Below are 16,007 nucleotides of genomic sequence, written 5' to 3' on the forward strand. Positions count from 1 at the left end.
AATGTTTGTCTTTTTAAGCCTTTTATGTTCATTGTTTTGCAATATTGTCTCTTGTCAGCTGGGTCTTCAAATGTTTCAAAAGTTTTTTAAATATATGAAGAAATATAAAATATTATATTCCAAAATTAAAAATTTATCACTGCAATAAAGATGCAATTAAATATTTATTGTTCATATTTTCAGAATATAATTATTGCTTCTATGCTGAATATGACAGGAATATAGTAGGTGTATTGGTCACCTTCATTGTGCATTGTTGAAAATTGTTCTTTTCTCTGTGCCTGAAATGTTTCTTTTCAGTTACTCCATGTTATTGCCATAATTTCTTGCTGTCTAGATTATGAAAGACAGATCTGGCATATTTTCTTGTTAGGTGAGGTAGCAAGATATGCAGCAGATCTTGGACTGTTTAGTGAGAAACAGGGGTGGGAGTGATGCTTTTGGAACAAACAGTATGTGTGGGGTGTAATTAAATGCGCTGAGAGGATTTTGAGATTATTTTAATACACTTTAGATGAGATGATAAGAGTTTAGTCATGTACATGAGCAATGTACAGCTGCACTGAAATTCTCACTTGCTGCAGCCACACAGTTACACAAAATATGCTGACTACAATAATGTACAGTATATACAGTAAAACTCCTGGTATCTGGTACTTATGGGATTTGTAGATGCTGGATAAGTATTTTCTGGTTGCTTGAGACTTAGTCAACACCTGCATTACAGATAAACAGTTTAAAAGATAAAAATACAGGACTGTACTTACACGAAACAAATGTCACTCGAATGTATGCAGTATATAAACCTTAAAGCTTTTTACTTTATTTTCAGTCACGCTCTTTGAAAACAATTAATTGTCGCTGCATCTACAGGTTCCTCCCCCTTGTTTACAGATAAAGCCTCTGACTGGGGCAGTTCTTACTAAGCAGGGATAAGGAAACATTTTAAGAGAGTCATCCCAACGGCAAGTGGCAACAACCTGCTCTTCATCCTTTTATTCACACACAACTTTATTTAAACATCTGCTACAAGCAAGCACGATCAAGGCACTCCACTGGCTGAATATTTGCTCCTATCTTCACTAAAAGTTTGTGTTAGTTCAGAGAACATTTACTCTTTCAATTTTAAACTTGTGCATTTTACTTTATTATTTAATTTTTTTAATCTTGATTTTCTTTGATTTTTTTTTTGTTGTCAATTTCTTGAGGCTGCCAATTGCTTGCATTCCAAGTACCATGGATTTATTGTATTGGGAGGTGAGAAGAATTTAGCTGAGAAATACAAGTGCTTCTTGAAATGTAATAAATCAACTAATATCCTCTCTAAACATCTAAAAGAGATTAATTATAATGGGTGACTGTTGAATCTCGAACAGTGTACAGCCATTATTTTAGTAATATATTTTGGCTTTAAATAGTTTTCTTTAAAGAATTCAATCATTTTACTTGAGGCTTTATGAGCAGAATGTAAAGAAAATCCATCTATACTAAACATTCAGCGATGTGCTGGCTTGAAGTACAAGCTTCATTGAAGGTGTTAAAATAACACAAAACAATTCATTGTTAGGTATTTCATTTAAAGCTTTGCTCCAGGCATTATATAGTTTGGTTATTGGGTAAATAACATTGTTTAATCTCTTAAGAGTAATCCAGAGACATGAATTGATAACCTATTGTCAAAACTTCTAGTTTCCTAAGGTTAGATGGGGAATTTAAAGATGGTTGATTTATCTAAAATTAAATTGAAAATCTGGTAACATTTGTGAGAATTAAATATTGCCTAAAAATTCTGTGATTCACTAATGCCTTTCAGGGAAAGAAACCTCCCAATACCTGGGCTGTCTTCTGTGTAAATCCAGGCAAATGGCCATGAAGCTGATCCTTAATTCTAAAATAACTCGAGTTGTCCCAACCACAAACTGTTCAAGAAAGTGGTCAGCATCATCTAACCAGAACTATGGGCTGGTCTTGGAATAGATGCTCACATACTATGTATGGAGAAGAAAAAATATTGAATGTATTGGTATTTTGTACAATTTTAACTGTTTTATGACTATAAATAGAGATGGTTGAGATTTGAGGTTTATCTTGCATTTGTAGTTAGTTGAGTGTGGATTATTATGAAGGAAAAAAAATGACTTCATTTAGCTGGAAGTGAGAAATGTACCTGATATTTAGAAAGAAAGATAGAATGATAAAAGCAAGCTAACTAAAAGAATAGTTTGTTCATATAAAAGAGAGAATGTAAGGAAAATGCAAGGGGTTTGTAGGTTAATTGGTGTATTTGGGTGGCAAGGACTCTTAAGATGGAAGGGCCTGTTACTGAGCTACTACTCTAAATATTTTTTTTAAATAAAATTAAGTTAAAAGTGTGCCATTCAGTGCATTACTCAAGTACAAAATACTTGTCCCAAGTTCTGGCAAGGAAGTGTCATGTCATGTATTTTGTTTCTTTACCGTTGGTTCTTAGCACCACCTCCTGGTTGCTCGCTGTAATTACAGTTTTAGCTGAGAATTAATCTCATTGGTTAGTTACACTCACATGTTAGGGCAGACATGTTCGAACACATTTCCTTCAGTGCTGTGTATCTAAAGGATGTTTTGCTTGTAAGTTCATTTTGCTGTATTATTTAGATAAATGTAATCACATTAATATATATATGTGTGATGTTAGCAGTTTATATTAGTTATAACTGATCATCTGTGTAATTATGACGCATTTGTTTTTAGTTTTGTATCAGCCACGTGCTTTAAGATTGTAATAGCTTCATTTGTTACAGTTAAAAAACAATGTACAATTGTTCAGAATAAGGATTTGCAGTAAAATAAATTAACTTTACTCCAGCCTCATTTCTGAATAATTACTCTATCTAATGTTTGTTATCTGTATGAGTGTATACAAAACACACACCAAGGACAGAATAGTATAACATATTACCAGCATTACAGCAATGAGGCATGCGCACTTCAATGTTTGTAAATCCTTTAAAGCACCTAGAGAATAAGAAAGTTCCTATACAAATGCAAGTTCTTAATTCCATTTCTCTTAGTTAAAACTAATACTGTATTCGAATTATTGTTTTTCTCTCCTTGATAAATTCCTTGTGATTTTATGATAGAATGTTGCATACAAATCGGCTGTTGCTGAGTGTGTTTCTTCAGCGTTTTCTTGAGTTTTTTCTTAAATGCTTGTACATCTTTGGATGAGAATTTTTCTCTTTTGATGACATTCACCTTTTTGTTATTTTTTAATTGTTTTATATGGTTGAAAAATAGATTTATGTTAGTTGCAGCATCCATCTGGTTCTCATTTGATTACCACAATCAAACTTTTAGCACAGCAATAGATTCTAAATATGCAATGATACTTTAAATATTTATTTTAATGGTTTCAATGTTCATGGAGAATTTTTTTGTCATACACATATCTGAATAATATTTAGTTATGCTTATGGTGTTCTGGTTTATATTTCCTGTCATTGCAGTTACATTGCCACACCATATATGTCAAAAGTATTGTCCCTGTGCCTGTTGTTCCAATAACACAGCAATAGTTGGCCAAGACGTTAAAGCTTGTGTCTAAGGCCAGCAATTGATACCCCAAGCTGTTGCTCCTGTATACCTTCCAGCAATGGTCAATGGTTGGTGGTTAATTGGAATTATTGATTACTATCCTGTTGGAAATTACATAATAGCCACATTTTCATATTCAGATCTATGGATACTTTAGAATTTGCTGTAGCTTATATGTTCTCCAAAGTAATTCTTGCACTGTTTGTTGCTCTTCAGTTTTAGGGTCAGCTGCTTGATTTTAAGTGAATCTTTTCTCCCAAAAAGAATGATGATAGGAAAGTCTTAAGGTCATGCGAACCCCCCCCCCCCCTTAAAATTATCTAATGTAGGTGGAGACTAGAAGTGGACCTCCAAACAGGTTTTTTAGCTAAGAATACCACTGCTGAAGATCATGGGAGGGAGGAAAATTCATGGTAATTTTTTTTTTAATTCCCTGGTCTATTTGAAAGGACTTTTGGACCTTGGAGTGGAATTGCAGACCTTTAGAAAGCAAATTCATTAAACATATTTTGTTTTTTCTCAAGTTCAATAATAGTTGTTGATTAGGAAGTGAGTGTAATATATTTAAAGACCTAATGATGTTTCAATTTTATATTTTCATTTTCTCATTCCAAAAGGATGGATTCATCCAAAGTTACCATGGAATCGAAGGATGCTGCTTTAAATCTCTTGGGAGCACTGCATACTTTGTACAAGTTTGGCCATTTGTGTGATGTAATTGTCCATACAGAACATCTTGGAGTTCAAGAAGAGTTTGCTGTTCACAAAGCAGTGTTGGCTGCCTCAAGCAATTACTTCAGAGAAATGTTCCTAAGGGATGAACTATCTGTGAAAAAAGAAGCTACAGTCACCCTGCAGGATATTTACACTGAGGATTTTGCCTCCTTTTTAGAGTTTGTGTACACCACAAAAATGGAGATTGAACCACAGAATGTATATCGAATGCAGGAGGTTGCTGAAAGATTAGAATGTAAGGATCTTGTAGAAGCCTGTGAGCACTTGAAGGTGAAGCTTTTGACACAAAGTTCAGGTGTGAAGGAACCAGTTTACAGAGAGCACCAGCTTTGTGGTAAATTTGAAAGTGATTGGAATAAGACATGTTCACAGGATCTAGGTGACCAGGAGAAAGAGAGTTCATCCAAGATTGTTGCTGCACCAGTGAGAAATAGGCTTTGGGAAAAAGTGCCCAAAAAGAAAACATATGAAAACAGCCCATCACCATTGGATGAGTGCATACAGCAGGCAAGTATAAAAGAAGTCGTTAGGTCAATCACTGCCATCAATCCAAGCCTGGAAATGGATAAATCGACAATATGTGCCACAGAAAATGTGAACATGAAGGATATTAATATTGGTGAAGGATTTACTGAAAAAGATCATTCCAAAAGTAATCCAATAATCCAGGCTGATTCCCCAGAAACTAGAATTGTGATCAAGAAATTCCACTGTCTAGAAGATGAAGATGGAATACAAGATGGTCCAGAAGGTTCGGACCGTCGTGAATTCAAAAAACTAACTCGGAGCGCTTCCAGACGTGTGACTCTGAATTACACATGTGACAAGTGTCACCAGAAATTTCAGCTTTTGAAATCCTATGAAGCTCATATGAACTCTGAGCACTGTATTACCGTCATGGTAAAGTATGGCTGCAGTATGTGTTCTCAGCTTTTTTCCAATTGTCAGAACTTAAGGCAGCATAGACTGACTGTTCATAACAGTGAGCGTCCCTTTGCATGTTCCTTATGTGACAAGCGGTTTAAGCGCCAGAAGGACATCAATGACCATGTCAGGAGAGTGCATGAGAAGAAAAGGACTCCTCAGAAATGTCCCTTTTGTGACAAAGTTATTAGTTCAAAATGTGGATTGACTGTTCACATCAGAACACATACAGGAGAGAAGCCTTACAAATGTCAATATTGCCCTGCCAGCTTTGCTCAGCGGTCTGCTTACAACACTCACGTAAGGTATTCCGATTCTTGTATGCATTGTTAGTAATTAATCTGTTTCTTTCTACACCGGTGGCTATAATAAATTTTTCAATCATTTAAATACTCAATTAAAATCAATAATAAGAATTCTTAGTCTTGTCAGAAATAAATAAACACCATTTTGTGGTAAACACAGATTCTCTGTTTAAATTTCAGATTTTCCTTCAATACAGTACTTCTGGTATCCTGTACATCTCTTTTCAGTGAATCATTATAGAGTAAACTCCTCAGTATCTGGCACTTGTTAGGATAGCAGATGCCAGATATACGAATGACGTGAGACACACTGATACAATGCCTTACTGATACACCTGCATTAAGAATAAGCAATTTAAAAGACAATGTAAAGTCATTTGAAAAAATAATCAGTATTGTAGTCCTTAATTATTTAAAGTTTATTTTAATCAGGTAATTCCCATAACTTACAAAATTTAAATTCAAATCCAGTCATTGCACTAGCTGTGCCCCTGAGTTTACTAATATACTTAGTGCTGATAAAGAGAAAGATTCTTACTTAGCAGGGATAGCAAAATAGTTTGGGGAAAGTCACCCCAGTGGCAAGCAGCATCGGCCAGCTCTTCATCCTGGGTGCTTGCCATTTTATTCAAATACAGCTTTATTGAAATTTTATTCTAACAGCTGCTGCGGGCGTTCCTTGATTGGGGCCGCTCCGCTGGCTGAATGTTTGCTCCCATCTTCACTTAGGAGTCAGGTTATATGTTGCTTTGGAGAACATTTACTTTTAATATTTTAAATTTTTATTTATTTTTCTTTTTATTTATATATTTTTTTCATGATTCTTTTGTTTGTTGGGTTGTCAGCTGCCTGAATTCCAGATACTGGGGATTTTACTCTATTGTGTTTAATACTGAGAAATTGTACTGTGTAGTACATAAATAACCAGAAATTTGGGTGTGTATAGACCTGCAGTGAAAAGATTGAGTTTGTTAAAAGATGTAACAAAATGATGCTCTGTATTGGGAATTTATTCCCTTTTTGCAATTCTCGGATCTATTGCATATTCTTGTTTATAATGCCATAATGCAGTAAGTATCATTCTAGTAAATTTCATTGAAATATCTGAATTGATTGACTTATCCTCCTGAATTATGGTTCTCATGCATTGGAAAATTTAACCTTTACAGAATCAGTATATTCCAATTTGTTTTCAAAGAATATAGAAGTATGATCACAACTCTCCTTCAACAAAGTTAAAAAGACTTGGTAACATCCAAATAACAACTGCCTCAGTTCCTAATAGTTCTTAGAAAATGAGAGGCAAATGCTGCATGGATGGTTTCCTCTCACCCTATTCTAACAAATGCATTTTGATTTTAAAACTGGACTGTTGTTCCAATATTTTTTAATAATTTTCATTTAGAGATTTAGCATGGTAATAGCCCCTTCTAGCCCACAAGCCCAAATACACCCATATGACCAATTAACTTATTTAGTCCACGTGTTGGAATGTGGAAGGAAACCAAAGCACCTGGAGGAAACCCACATGGACGTAGGAAGAGCATACAAATTGCTTACAGACTGCAGCGGATTCAAACCCAGGTCACTGGCGTTGTAATAGTGTTGCACTAACCATGCCATCTTTATACCTTGGTAATTAGTCAGTCAATATTAAAAATTCTGATGACATGCAATTAAAAACAAAAAATTAGCATAATATGGATGACAAAAATGTTCCAAGGCTCTTGAGAGGATAATGATGAGCTGCTCCTTTAACCATTATTACTAATGATTACATAATACATCGCAGGGAATTCAGAACCAGATTTATTGTCATGAACAAGTCATAAAATTTGGTGTTTTTGAAACAGCATCACAGTGCAAACATTCATATTACCATCTTACCACATTACTATTTTTAAAAAGTGCACAAAAGTTACGGCAGTATCTTTATTTCATTGATTATTTAGGAATCTGATGGCAGTGGGGAAGAAACTGTCCTTGTGCCGTTGAGTGCTCGTCTTAGGCTCCTGTACCTTTTTCCCGATGGAAAAAGGTGCAGGGGCCTCAAGACTGCATCGTGTAGATATTCTCGCTGAAGTGAAGTCTGGTGCCTGTGATGTCACAGGCCAAGTTAACAACCCTCTGGAGTTTATTCTTGTCCTGAGAGTTGGCACCTCCATACCAGGCAGTCATGCAACCAGCGAGAATGCTCTCCATATTTACGAAAATCTTCAGTGACATACCAAATTTCCTCAGACGCTTCACAAAGTATAGCTGCTGGCGAGCCTTCTTTGTAATTGCTTTGACATGGAGGCTCCATGACAGATCCTTGGAGATATTAGCACCCAGGAATTTGAAGTTCTTGACCCTCTTCAATTCTGAGCCCTCAATGAGGACAGGGTCATATTCTCCTGAAGTCCACAATCATCTCCTTGGTTTTGCTGACATTGGGCGTAAGGTTGTTGTCGTTACACCATTCAGTGAGCTGATCTATCTCCCTCCTGTACGCTTCCTCATTGCTGTTTGTGATTCTGCCAACAACTGTAGTGACATCGGCAACTTGTAGATACCATTGGAATTGTGCCTGGCTGCATTGTCATGGGTGTATAACGAGTAGAGCAGTGGGCTAAGCATGCATGCTTGGGTTGTGTCTGTGTTGATAATCAGTGAGGAGGAGATATTTCCAATTTGTAGTGACTGTGGTCTTCCAGTGAGGAAGTCAAGGACCCAATTGCGGGGGGGGGGGGGGGAAAGGAGGGGTACAGAGTTTGTAGCTTCTTAACCAGCATTGAGGGAATAATATTGAAGGCCAAACTGTAGTTGATGAAGAGCAGCCGTATGTATGAATTGCTGTTTTGAGGTGATCCAGAGCTGAGTGGAGAGCCAGCAATATTGCATCTACTGTGGAGCAATTATGACAATGACAAATTGTTTACTTAATGAGTTTATGTAAAGGATCGACTTATTTCTTGACAGATTTTGTGTGGGTCTTGGTTAGAGAATTTATGCCAACTGTTGGTTCTGGTAGATGATGTAGATCTTCCAATTTGAAACTTCATTAGAGAGTTCATGGTGGCATACTGCAGCATATCTGTTATGTGTACACCACAGCCATGATTATTGGTGAAGGAAGTAAACATTAAGATAGATGGATGGGATGCCATTTAACCCAGCTTGTTACTCCTAAATGTTGTACTACTTCGCTAGAGCTACACAGGTTTAGATTCTCCCATCACAGGCCTGTCATGCCTTGTAAATAGGAGGAAACACCTGATATTCTGGAAGTGAGTCCCACACAACAGATTAGCCAACCCGTTCCTATAAGCGCATGATGTACAACTGGTCCACTAAAGCTGCTCCCCCTTCCCCTTGTTGCAATACCTGGTCAATGTCAACTGAAATATTTAATTATTTTAATAAGCTGACACATGCAGAATAATTATCTTTTGTTCTTATTGTAAGTTCAAAATAATCATTTAGAGTTTATTCTGAAATGCAAAAAAAATCCCTCGTTTCTTTTTCAATGCTCTTTATTCATGTATCTTTGAACAAAATAACAGGGTGGCACGATTGGTGTAGCGGTTAGAGCAACGTCTTTACAGCGCCAGCAATCGGAACTGGGGTTCAAATCCCATACTGTCTATAAGGAGTTTGTATGTTCTCCCCATGTCTACATGGGTTTTCCCCGAGGGCTCCGGTTCCTCCCACTGTTTAAACGTACCCGGGGTGTAGGTTAATTGGCTGTAATAGGACGGCACTGGCTTGTGGGCTGAAATGGCCTGTTACCGTGTCTAAATTTAATCTTTTTTTTAAATCATGTTAAATGAATACTTTGAAATAATGTTAATAGTAAAGAGAGCTTTGATTTATTTGAGTTTGAGGTATGCAGTGCAATGGTGTGATATGAACAGATAGGCTATTCTACTAATAAAATTGTTTTGCTCTGTATTAAAGATGAATATCAAAGGATCTGCAAATAATTGTGTACTGTGCTTCATATTTTGCAATTAGAAGCAAAAGAAAAGCTTTCATTCACCTTGTTGGTTTGCTCCCTATAATTCCGGCAAATTTGTGAATGAGAATGAAATATATTTAAATACATTAATAATGGCAAATCATACTACTCTAAAACTATCAAAGAGCGAGCTTTGATTATCTTGATCAAAGATTGAGGCATGATTTTTGTTCTAAGATTGACGTAAATCATTTTCAGAAGGAAAGCATTGTACTTTTGGGGCTTTAAAATTCTGTCTTTTTTTATCAGAAAGATCCATGAATCCGGTCAAGAGAAGAAACCACAGTTTATGTACTGGAAAGTAGTGCCACAGGTAGATAAATCAGATGAAGTTGCTGGTATTGGCCTGGATGTGAATATTAACAGAAACAGATGGGATAGATCAGAAGACAGTGACGTGGATGTGAATGTTGGTGATAACAGGGAAGCAGCACCTGATGAAGAACAACAGAAAACATCTAGTAGAGAAATTAAAGAGTGTAATAATATAAATGAAGCTGAAGAGAACGGTGAAGATACAAAGTATACAAATGCAAAAAGTAATCAGCTAAATGAAGGAAGTAATCGAAAGAATAATGATTACAGAGATGATGAAATTGAAGACTTTGAAAATGAAGCTGATGAAATGGATGAGGGGAACGATGCTGAAGCTGTGTGTGAAGTAGAGGGCAATGAAGAAAATAGCACAGAGAATGAGGACGATGATGACAAAGATGTAGACTACTCAAATGAACCTGACTTAAATGTAAATGATTCTGATGAGGATTATGAAACAAAGAAAGGCAATAAAAGAGGAAGATCGCAGAAATCAAATCAGATCAAATGCGATAAATGTGATGATGAATTTGAATCCAGAAAAGAATATGTGATTCACAGCAAAGATGTTCATCAGTCACTTCCAGGAAAAGTTTATCACTGTGAAATATGTGGCAAGGCTTTTGCGACCCACAATAGTCGGAAAGAGCACTGTGCCTGTGTCCATAGCGACGAAAGACATTTTGCTTGCACCCTATGCAATGCAACTTTTAAAAGGAAAAGAGATGTACGGACTCACTATGCTCGGAAGCATGAGGGGCGCATCAAACGTCCATTATGCTCTGTTTGTGGGAAGATTCTGAGTTCACGAACAGCACTGGTATTCCATATGCGGACACACACAGGAGAGAAGCCTTATGAGTGCTCTATATGCCATTCTCGATTTGCCCAACCATCACAGCTCAAAATTCACACAAGGTTACATCTTTACACTTGGTTTATGTTTATCCAATAAATTGTCTTCCACATTTGTTTGTATGGTACTTGTACAGAGTATTCCCTTGTGATGGAAAGGACAATGAAGCTTCACCCTTTGTGTCTTTCCCCTCGCTTAGTTTTTCTTGTAATTATTTAAAGTTTAGCATCGTAGGCTGGCAAATCTGTGTGTCTTGAGTTAAGTACAATATGATGTTTATTATGTAGATCTTTAAGAGTTAGAATTGGATAACTTACTCAACCATTTTTTTCCCATGTAATTGTTCTTGGTGTTCAGTAATTTGTAAAAGAAAAGCATCATAGTTATTGGTGAGTTGCAGATATATTTTCAAATAAATTTAAGTTTACCAAGCTGTTAAAATTCCATATCATGGTGGTATAAATCATTTTGTCTACATAATATTTGTAAACTATTTTTTGAACTTCTTGAAATTATTGTGGATTGACAAAATTTCATAATAATTACAGGTCACACACTGGAGAGAAACCCTATATTTGTGAGGATTGCGGAACCTGTTTCACTGATAAGGCTAAATTAAATGGCCATAAGAGAACTCATACAGGTATTAAACAATCGTAAAATAAATTTCGGGTAAATTTACTAATATTTCCAGCTTGTATTGAGTCCTTCCTGGTGCAACTTTCATTTGAATGAGATTGCACAGGAATGAAAATTTTATTCTCCCACTTTGTTTGAATTAAACTTTTTATTTACATCAATTGTATGTGTAAATTATTGTTTTTAATCTATATTTTTAAAGTTGCATAAATGTTGTGAGCTGTTGCTAAATATTCCTGATGTTCAGAAGCAGGTGGAGCTACTGGTATAAGCATTCTGACAGAAGCCAGATATAGTTGTCTCTAAAATTGCATTTGTTTTAAAAAAGACATTTCTCTGAGATGCAGTTTTAGTCCAAATACTCCTGAAAAGTTTATTTAAAAATAAACACATACCAGTTACAAAATCCTCACCTTCATTCCAGAATTATTTGGGAACTATCATCTCTTGTTCTTCTCGGCTACCAACATTTTAAATGGAGGCACTGAAAAAAAGGGATAATTTTGCTCCTCAAATATACTTTTTAAAGGATATATATTTTTTAATTACATTCTGCCCACATTTTACTGTTTGAACTGGAATGCCTAATTAGTTTTATAGTTAAGGAGACCCCAGCTTGTTTCCTCAAATAAGCCAAGTTTTCTGTTCTCTACAATTCCAGCAAATAAAAGGGAAAACTGACCAGGATTTCAACTTGTAATTACCTGTGGAAGTATGCATGCAAGGAAATTGAAGATTATTAGATCTAACACTTATTCAATCCTTTAGAATACTGAATGTGGTTGGTTATAGAACCATTAGACCTAAGTGCAGAATTAGGCCATTTGGCCCGTTGAGTCTGCTCCATTATTTGAATCTTGGTTGATGTATTTTTCCTCTTAAACCAATTCTCCTGCTTTCTCCTGATAACATTTGTGATGCTCTTACTAATCAAGAATTACTAATCATCCTGTGCTTTAAATATGCACAATGGCTTGGCGTCCACACCTATCTCTGTTCTTAAAGGATATCTCTTTTATTTTGAGGCTGTCCTCTTTTTATTTTGGGAAGGTTAGAAGGGCTTGTTAATTTATTCAGCAAAAAGAACAGCTTCATAAGTATAGGTAGAATGTTGATTGAAGAAGATGGAAGAAAAATAATTATTTTATTAATATATTTGTTATAAGTGGAATTCTGAGTTGGCATAGTCATAATTCACAAGGTTCTTGTAATTTAAATAGTTTGTCAATGGGCAATAATGTTTGATTTGTCTTGCAGGTGAGCGCCTTTATGGTTGTGATGTATGTGGGAAGCATTTTGCCACCAATGAGTACTTGAAATGTCACAAGCGATGTCACATGGGTGCAAAACCTTATAAATGTGATGCATGTGGGAAAAGCTTTGGTCTGAGAGCCTCCTTGGCCCAGCACAGCAATATTCATGCAGGTCTGTATTCTACTAAAGGAGATTAATCTTTATAATTAATCTTTATAAAGTTTCCATTATTCCTTTTGAGTTTCTCTGCAGATTATAGTGAGATTCGCTGCATTGTAGATAATTTTTTACATGAATCTCCTGTTCTAAGTGATGCGCTCCCACCTTCTATATTTTTTCTATGTAACTTGTTCCTTATTGCCATCACTAATCTAGTAATTCTTTTTACCTTTTCTAGTTCTTGTACACTTGCTCAGAATTAGGCACGGTTCTCCATCTGGAGACTAACCAGAGATTTACGAAAGTTTAGCACAATTTTCTTGCTTGCATTCAGTGCAATGTACATGAAGCCTAGAATGTCATTTGCTTTCTCAGCGCTGTGAAATTAGGCAGAAATAGTTATCAGAACAAGAGTATGCAAACATTTATTGAACAATAATTTTAGTGATATGAAATTATGTCATGTTTTAAAAGGATTCTAGATCTAGCCAAAGTTTATATTCATGTAACCATAACCCGGGCAGACAAACATGAATTTCAGTTCTGGAATTTGGATTGTTCGGGGTGAATTTGTTTGAAGTTTTCATGTTACATAAAGCAAAATTGGTTACTTTGTTTGAATGCGAAGGTTAAAGCTTAAGTATTGTAGAGTAGGTTAGCAAACAATTATTGATTGGAAATTTAAAACTATTTTCCGCAAGCAATACTTGATATTGGATCAATTGTTTGAAATTTGGGAGATATTTTAATGAACTTTTTTTGGAAAAGGGAACAAATCAGTTAGAAATGGTAGAAAATGTTCAACAAAATTAAAGGATTATTCCTGGCCCTTTGTCCTTCTCATCATGTCCTGTCATCTTTGAAATTTTGTCATTTGAAGTTCTTTCTACATTTTCTTCATACTAAATTATATAATTTTCTGTATTAAATTGAATCTGCCATTGCACTTCCTATTTCGATGTAGAATTGATGTCTTAAGTTCAAGTTTATTTGTCACATTATACCTAGTACATTGAGAATAGTTCTCTAATATTCATACAGCCATGTGAAGAAACAAATTACTAAGTATGGAGTGGCAACAAAATAAAAGATCAAATAATACTAAACAAGGGCAGTTTGATAGCACTGTTAGTTTCATTCAGGACCCTGATGGCTGCAGGGAAGCAATTGTCTTTAAGCCTGTTGATAGGTGCTTTCACACTCTTCAGTTTTCTCCCTGATGTGAAGACAGATAAGATGATGTGTCTTAGTGTGACAAGTCCTTCTTTTCCAGGGCAGTGGAAGATGGAGATGGGAGTTCATGAAGAGAGGGAAGTTTCTATTATGTTCTGAGCTGCATTCACCATCTTTGAGCAACTCCCAAATCTGCTATGAAACTGATTTCAATAGAGCACCTGTAGAAGTTACTTTAAATAGTTTGTTTTGACAAGTGATGAACAATAATGTTTGCTTTACCTTGAAGGGGAACACCAGAATGATGGTAAAATTCTTCTCTCATACATCAACCAATGTCCTCCTTTAGGTCTACATTCATAGCTCCTTGAAAGACCTTTCAAAAAAGGGCTTGTATATCAGAGCATTTGACTCTCAATTCATAAACCTAATTTTAACAGGAAAGGGAAGGCATAGATCATGTATACAGAGGAGAAAAGTGACTCGGGACTATCAAGTTATTGCTTCCAAGGAGTAAAGTATCGGAAGACCTGCAGAACATTTTAAAATGGCACCAAAGAAAGAAAAGCCAGCCATTACAGTACAAAAAAACTGAGCAAGGAAAAGATTGAGATAAGGATGAAAGGCCTACCTTGAGGAAGGATCCAGGAGCTGTTCGAAAAGTACTGCCCAGGAGAGATAAGCCAGGAGCTAGGGAGACCTTAGAATCTGCAGTACAGGGTCTCTCTAGACAATGGCTGCCTGACTCGAGTGAAGATGTGATTCTGTGCATGTGTGACTCCTCACGCATGTGCAGAGCACAAAACAAAAGAGGCAACTTTATAAAAAAACAAACTTCCAGCTCCAGAGATCAAGAAGAACCAGAGTTTTTGTTTACTCAAAGTCCCAAGGCCACATGGCTGGAGAAAATGAAAGAATCATTTATTACTGCAGCAGAAGTGAAAAAAAAACATGGAATCTTCCCAACAAGATAGGAAGTTTATAATGGCAGAAATAAAAAGATATGAAGCGATTGTAGCTGAAAACAAAACCTTTACGGAGAAAGTTGGAAAAATTGATGCAGCAGGTGGATAAAAGATTTGAAGTTATGGATGAGAAAATTAAAAGTTATGAATTTGAAATTCAAGGCATTAAGAAGCAAATGAAAGTGGTACAAGTAGAAGCAGCTGCAACAAAAGATCAGTTAATGCAGAAAATAGGCATTTTAGAGAACCAGCAGAAGAAGCAATATAAAGATTATTGGACTTAAAGAAGGAGAAGAAATTAAAAAGTTTTTACAGCCACAATCTTTGGGAGTGACTGAATTTCAAGGAGACATTGAAATTGAGAGAGTGCATAGAGCATTGAGACCAAAACCACAGCTATTTCAGAAGCCGCGCCCGATACTAGTCAGATTTCTTCTTTATGAAGTACGAGAAAAAATTTTAGAGCTGGCAACGAATCAGGCAAAAGAACGGCAGTGACCCATGATTTATAATGGGATTTTTTTTTAATTCTATCCGAATAATAAGTTTTGAGTTGTTGAGAAAGAGGAAAGATTTCAATGCAGTTAAAAACGTGTTATGGAAGAAAGGTTATGCCTTTGTCTTAAGGTATCTGGCAGGTTTGAAGGCCTGTGTTTCATAAAGGAGAAATAGGTTTTTCACGGAACCTAATGAGGCAAAGGTGTATGCAGATTCATTGCCTGAAAAAGCAAGGCAGGTGGATGCTGTTACTTGAATGTATTATTAGATGGAAAAAGTTTTGCTGTAACGGGGTGGGGGAGTAATATTTCAAAAGATTTTTATGGGGAGGCGGGTTTAACATTTAAATGATGTATATATATTTTAAAAGATCTATGAGAGAATTAAAATCTATGATAAAAATAGAATAAGGGATTGTTTGGTATATCGAGTGAGTTAGTGGAAACCATGAGCCTAACCACTGCAAAGTCATGTGCATGAATGTGATTTGGATCACATCCCGAATAGATCAGGGGAATAGAGACGTTACAACATCATGCCTCTCGGCAGGGGAGTTCTTATTTCATTCTTTTCATATTTTATGCCTGGATTGGCTAAGATTATTGTAACAT

At 35.9% G+C, this 16,007-nt stretch overlaps 1 protein-coding gene and 1 long non-coding RNA gene across 7 annotated transcripts in view; one reads left to right on the forward strand and one right to left on the reverse strand.

The window, feature by feature from the left end:
* The window catches only part of LOC138760987 (uncharacterized), a 60,123-nt gene extending 45,415 nt beyond the window's left edge, over positions 1 to 14,708 (reverse strand). Inside the window, exon 1 of the long non-coding RNA XR_011356044.1 lies at positions 14,565 to 14,708. This is a non-coding gene — a long non-coding RNA (uncharacterized lncRNA). The remainder of the gene's footprint in view (positions 1 to 14,564) is intronic.
* The window catches only part of LOC138760985 (GDNF-inducible zinc finger protein 1-like), a 32,454-nt gene that overhangs the window by 5,726 nt on the left and 10,721 nt on the right, over positions 1 to 16,007 (forward strand). For 4 of the 6 annotated variants that reach the window (XM_069932401.1, XM_069932406.1, XM_069932404.1 and 1 more), the window contains 4 exons: positions 4,191 to 5,537; positions 9,787 to 10,770; positions 11,257 to 11,351; positions 12,605 to 12,772. In XM_069932401.1, coding sequence (XP_069788502.1) covers positions 4,192 to 5,537; positions 9,787 to 10,770; positions 11,257 to 11,351; positions 12,605 to 12,772 — 2,593 coding nt within the window. In that variant the 5' untranslated portion in view covers position 4,191. Of the gene's footprint in view, positions 1 to 1,457; positions 2,608 to 4,190; positions 5,538 to 9,786; positions 10,771 to 11,256; positions 11,352 to 12,604; positions 12,773 to 16,007 lie in introns of those variants that run through there. The other 2 variants (XM_069932400.1, XM_069932407.1) reach the window with 2 other exon arrangements.

Source organism: Narcine bancroftii, chromosome 4 (genome assembly GCF_036971445.1).
Source record: "Narcine bancroftii isolate sNarBan1 chromosome 4, sNarBan1.hap1, whole genome shotgun sequence".
Classification (NCBI taxonomy): domain Eukaryota; kingdom Metazoa; phylum Chordata; class Chondrichthyes; order Torpediniformes; family Narcinidae; genus Narcine; species Narcine bancroftii.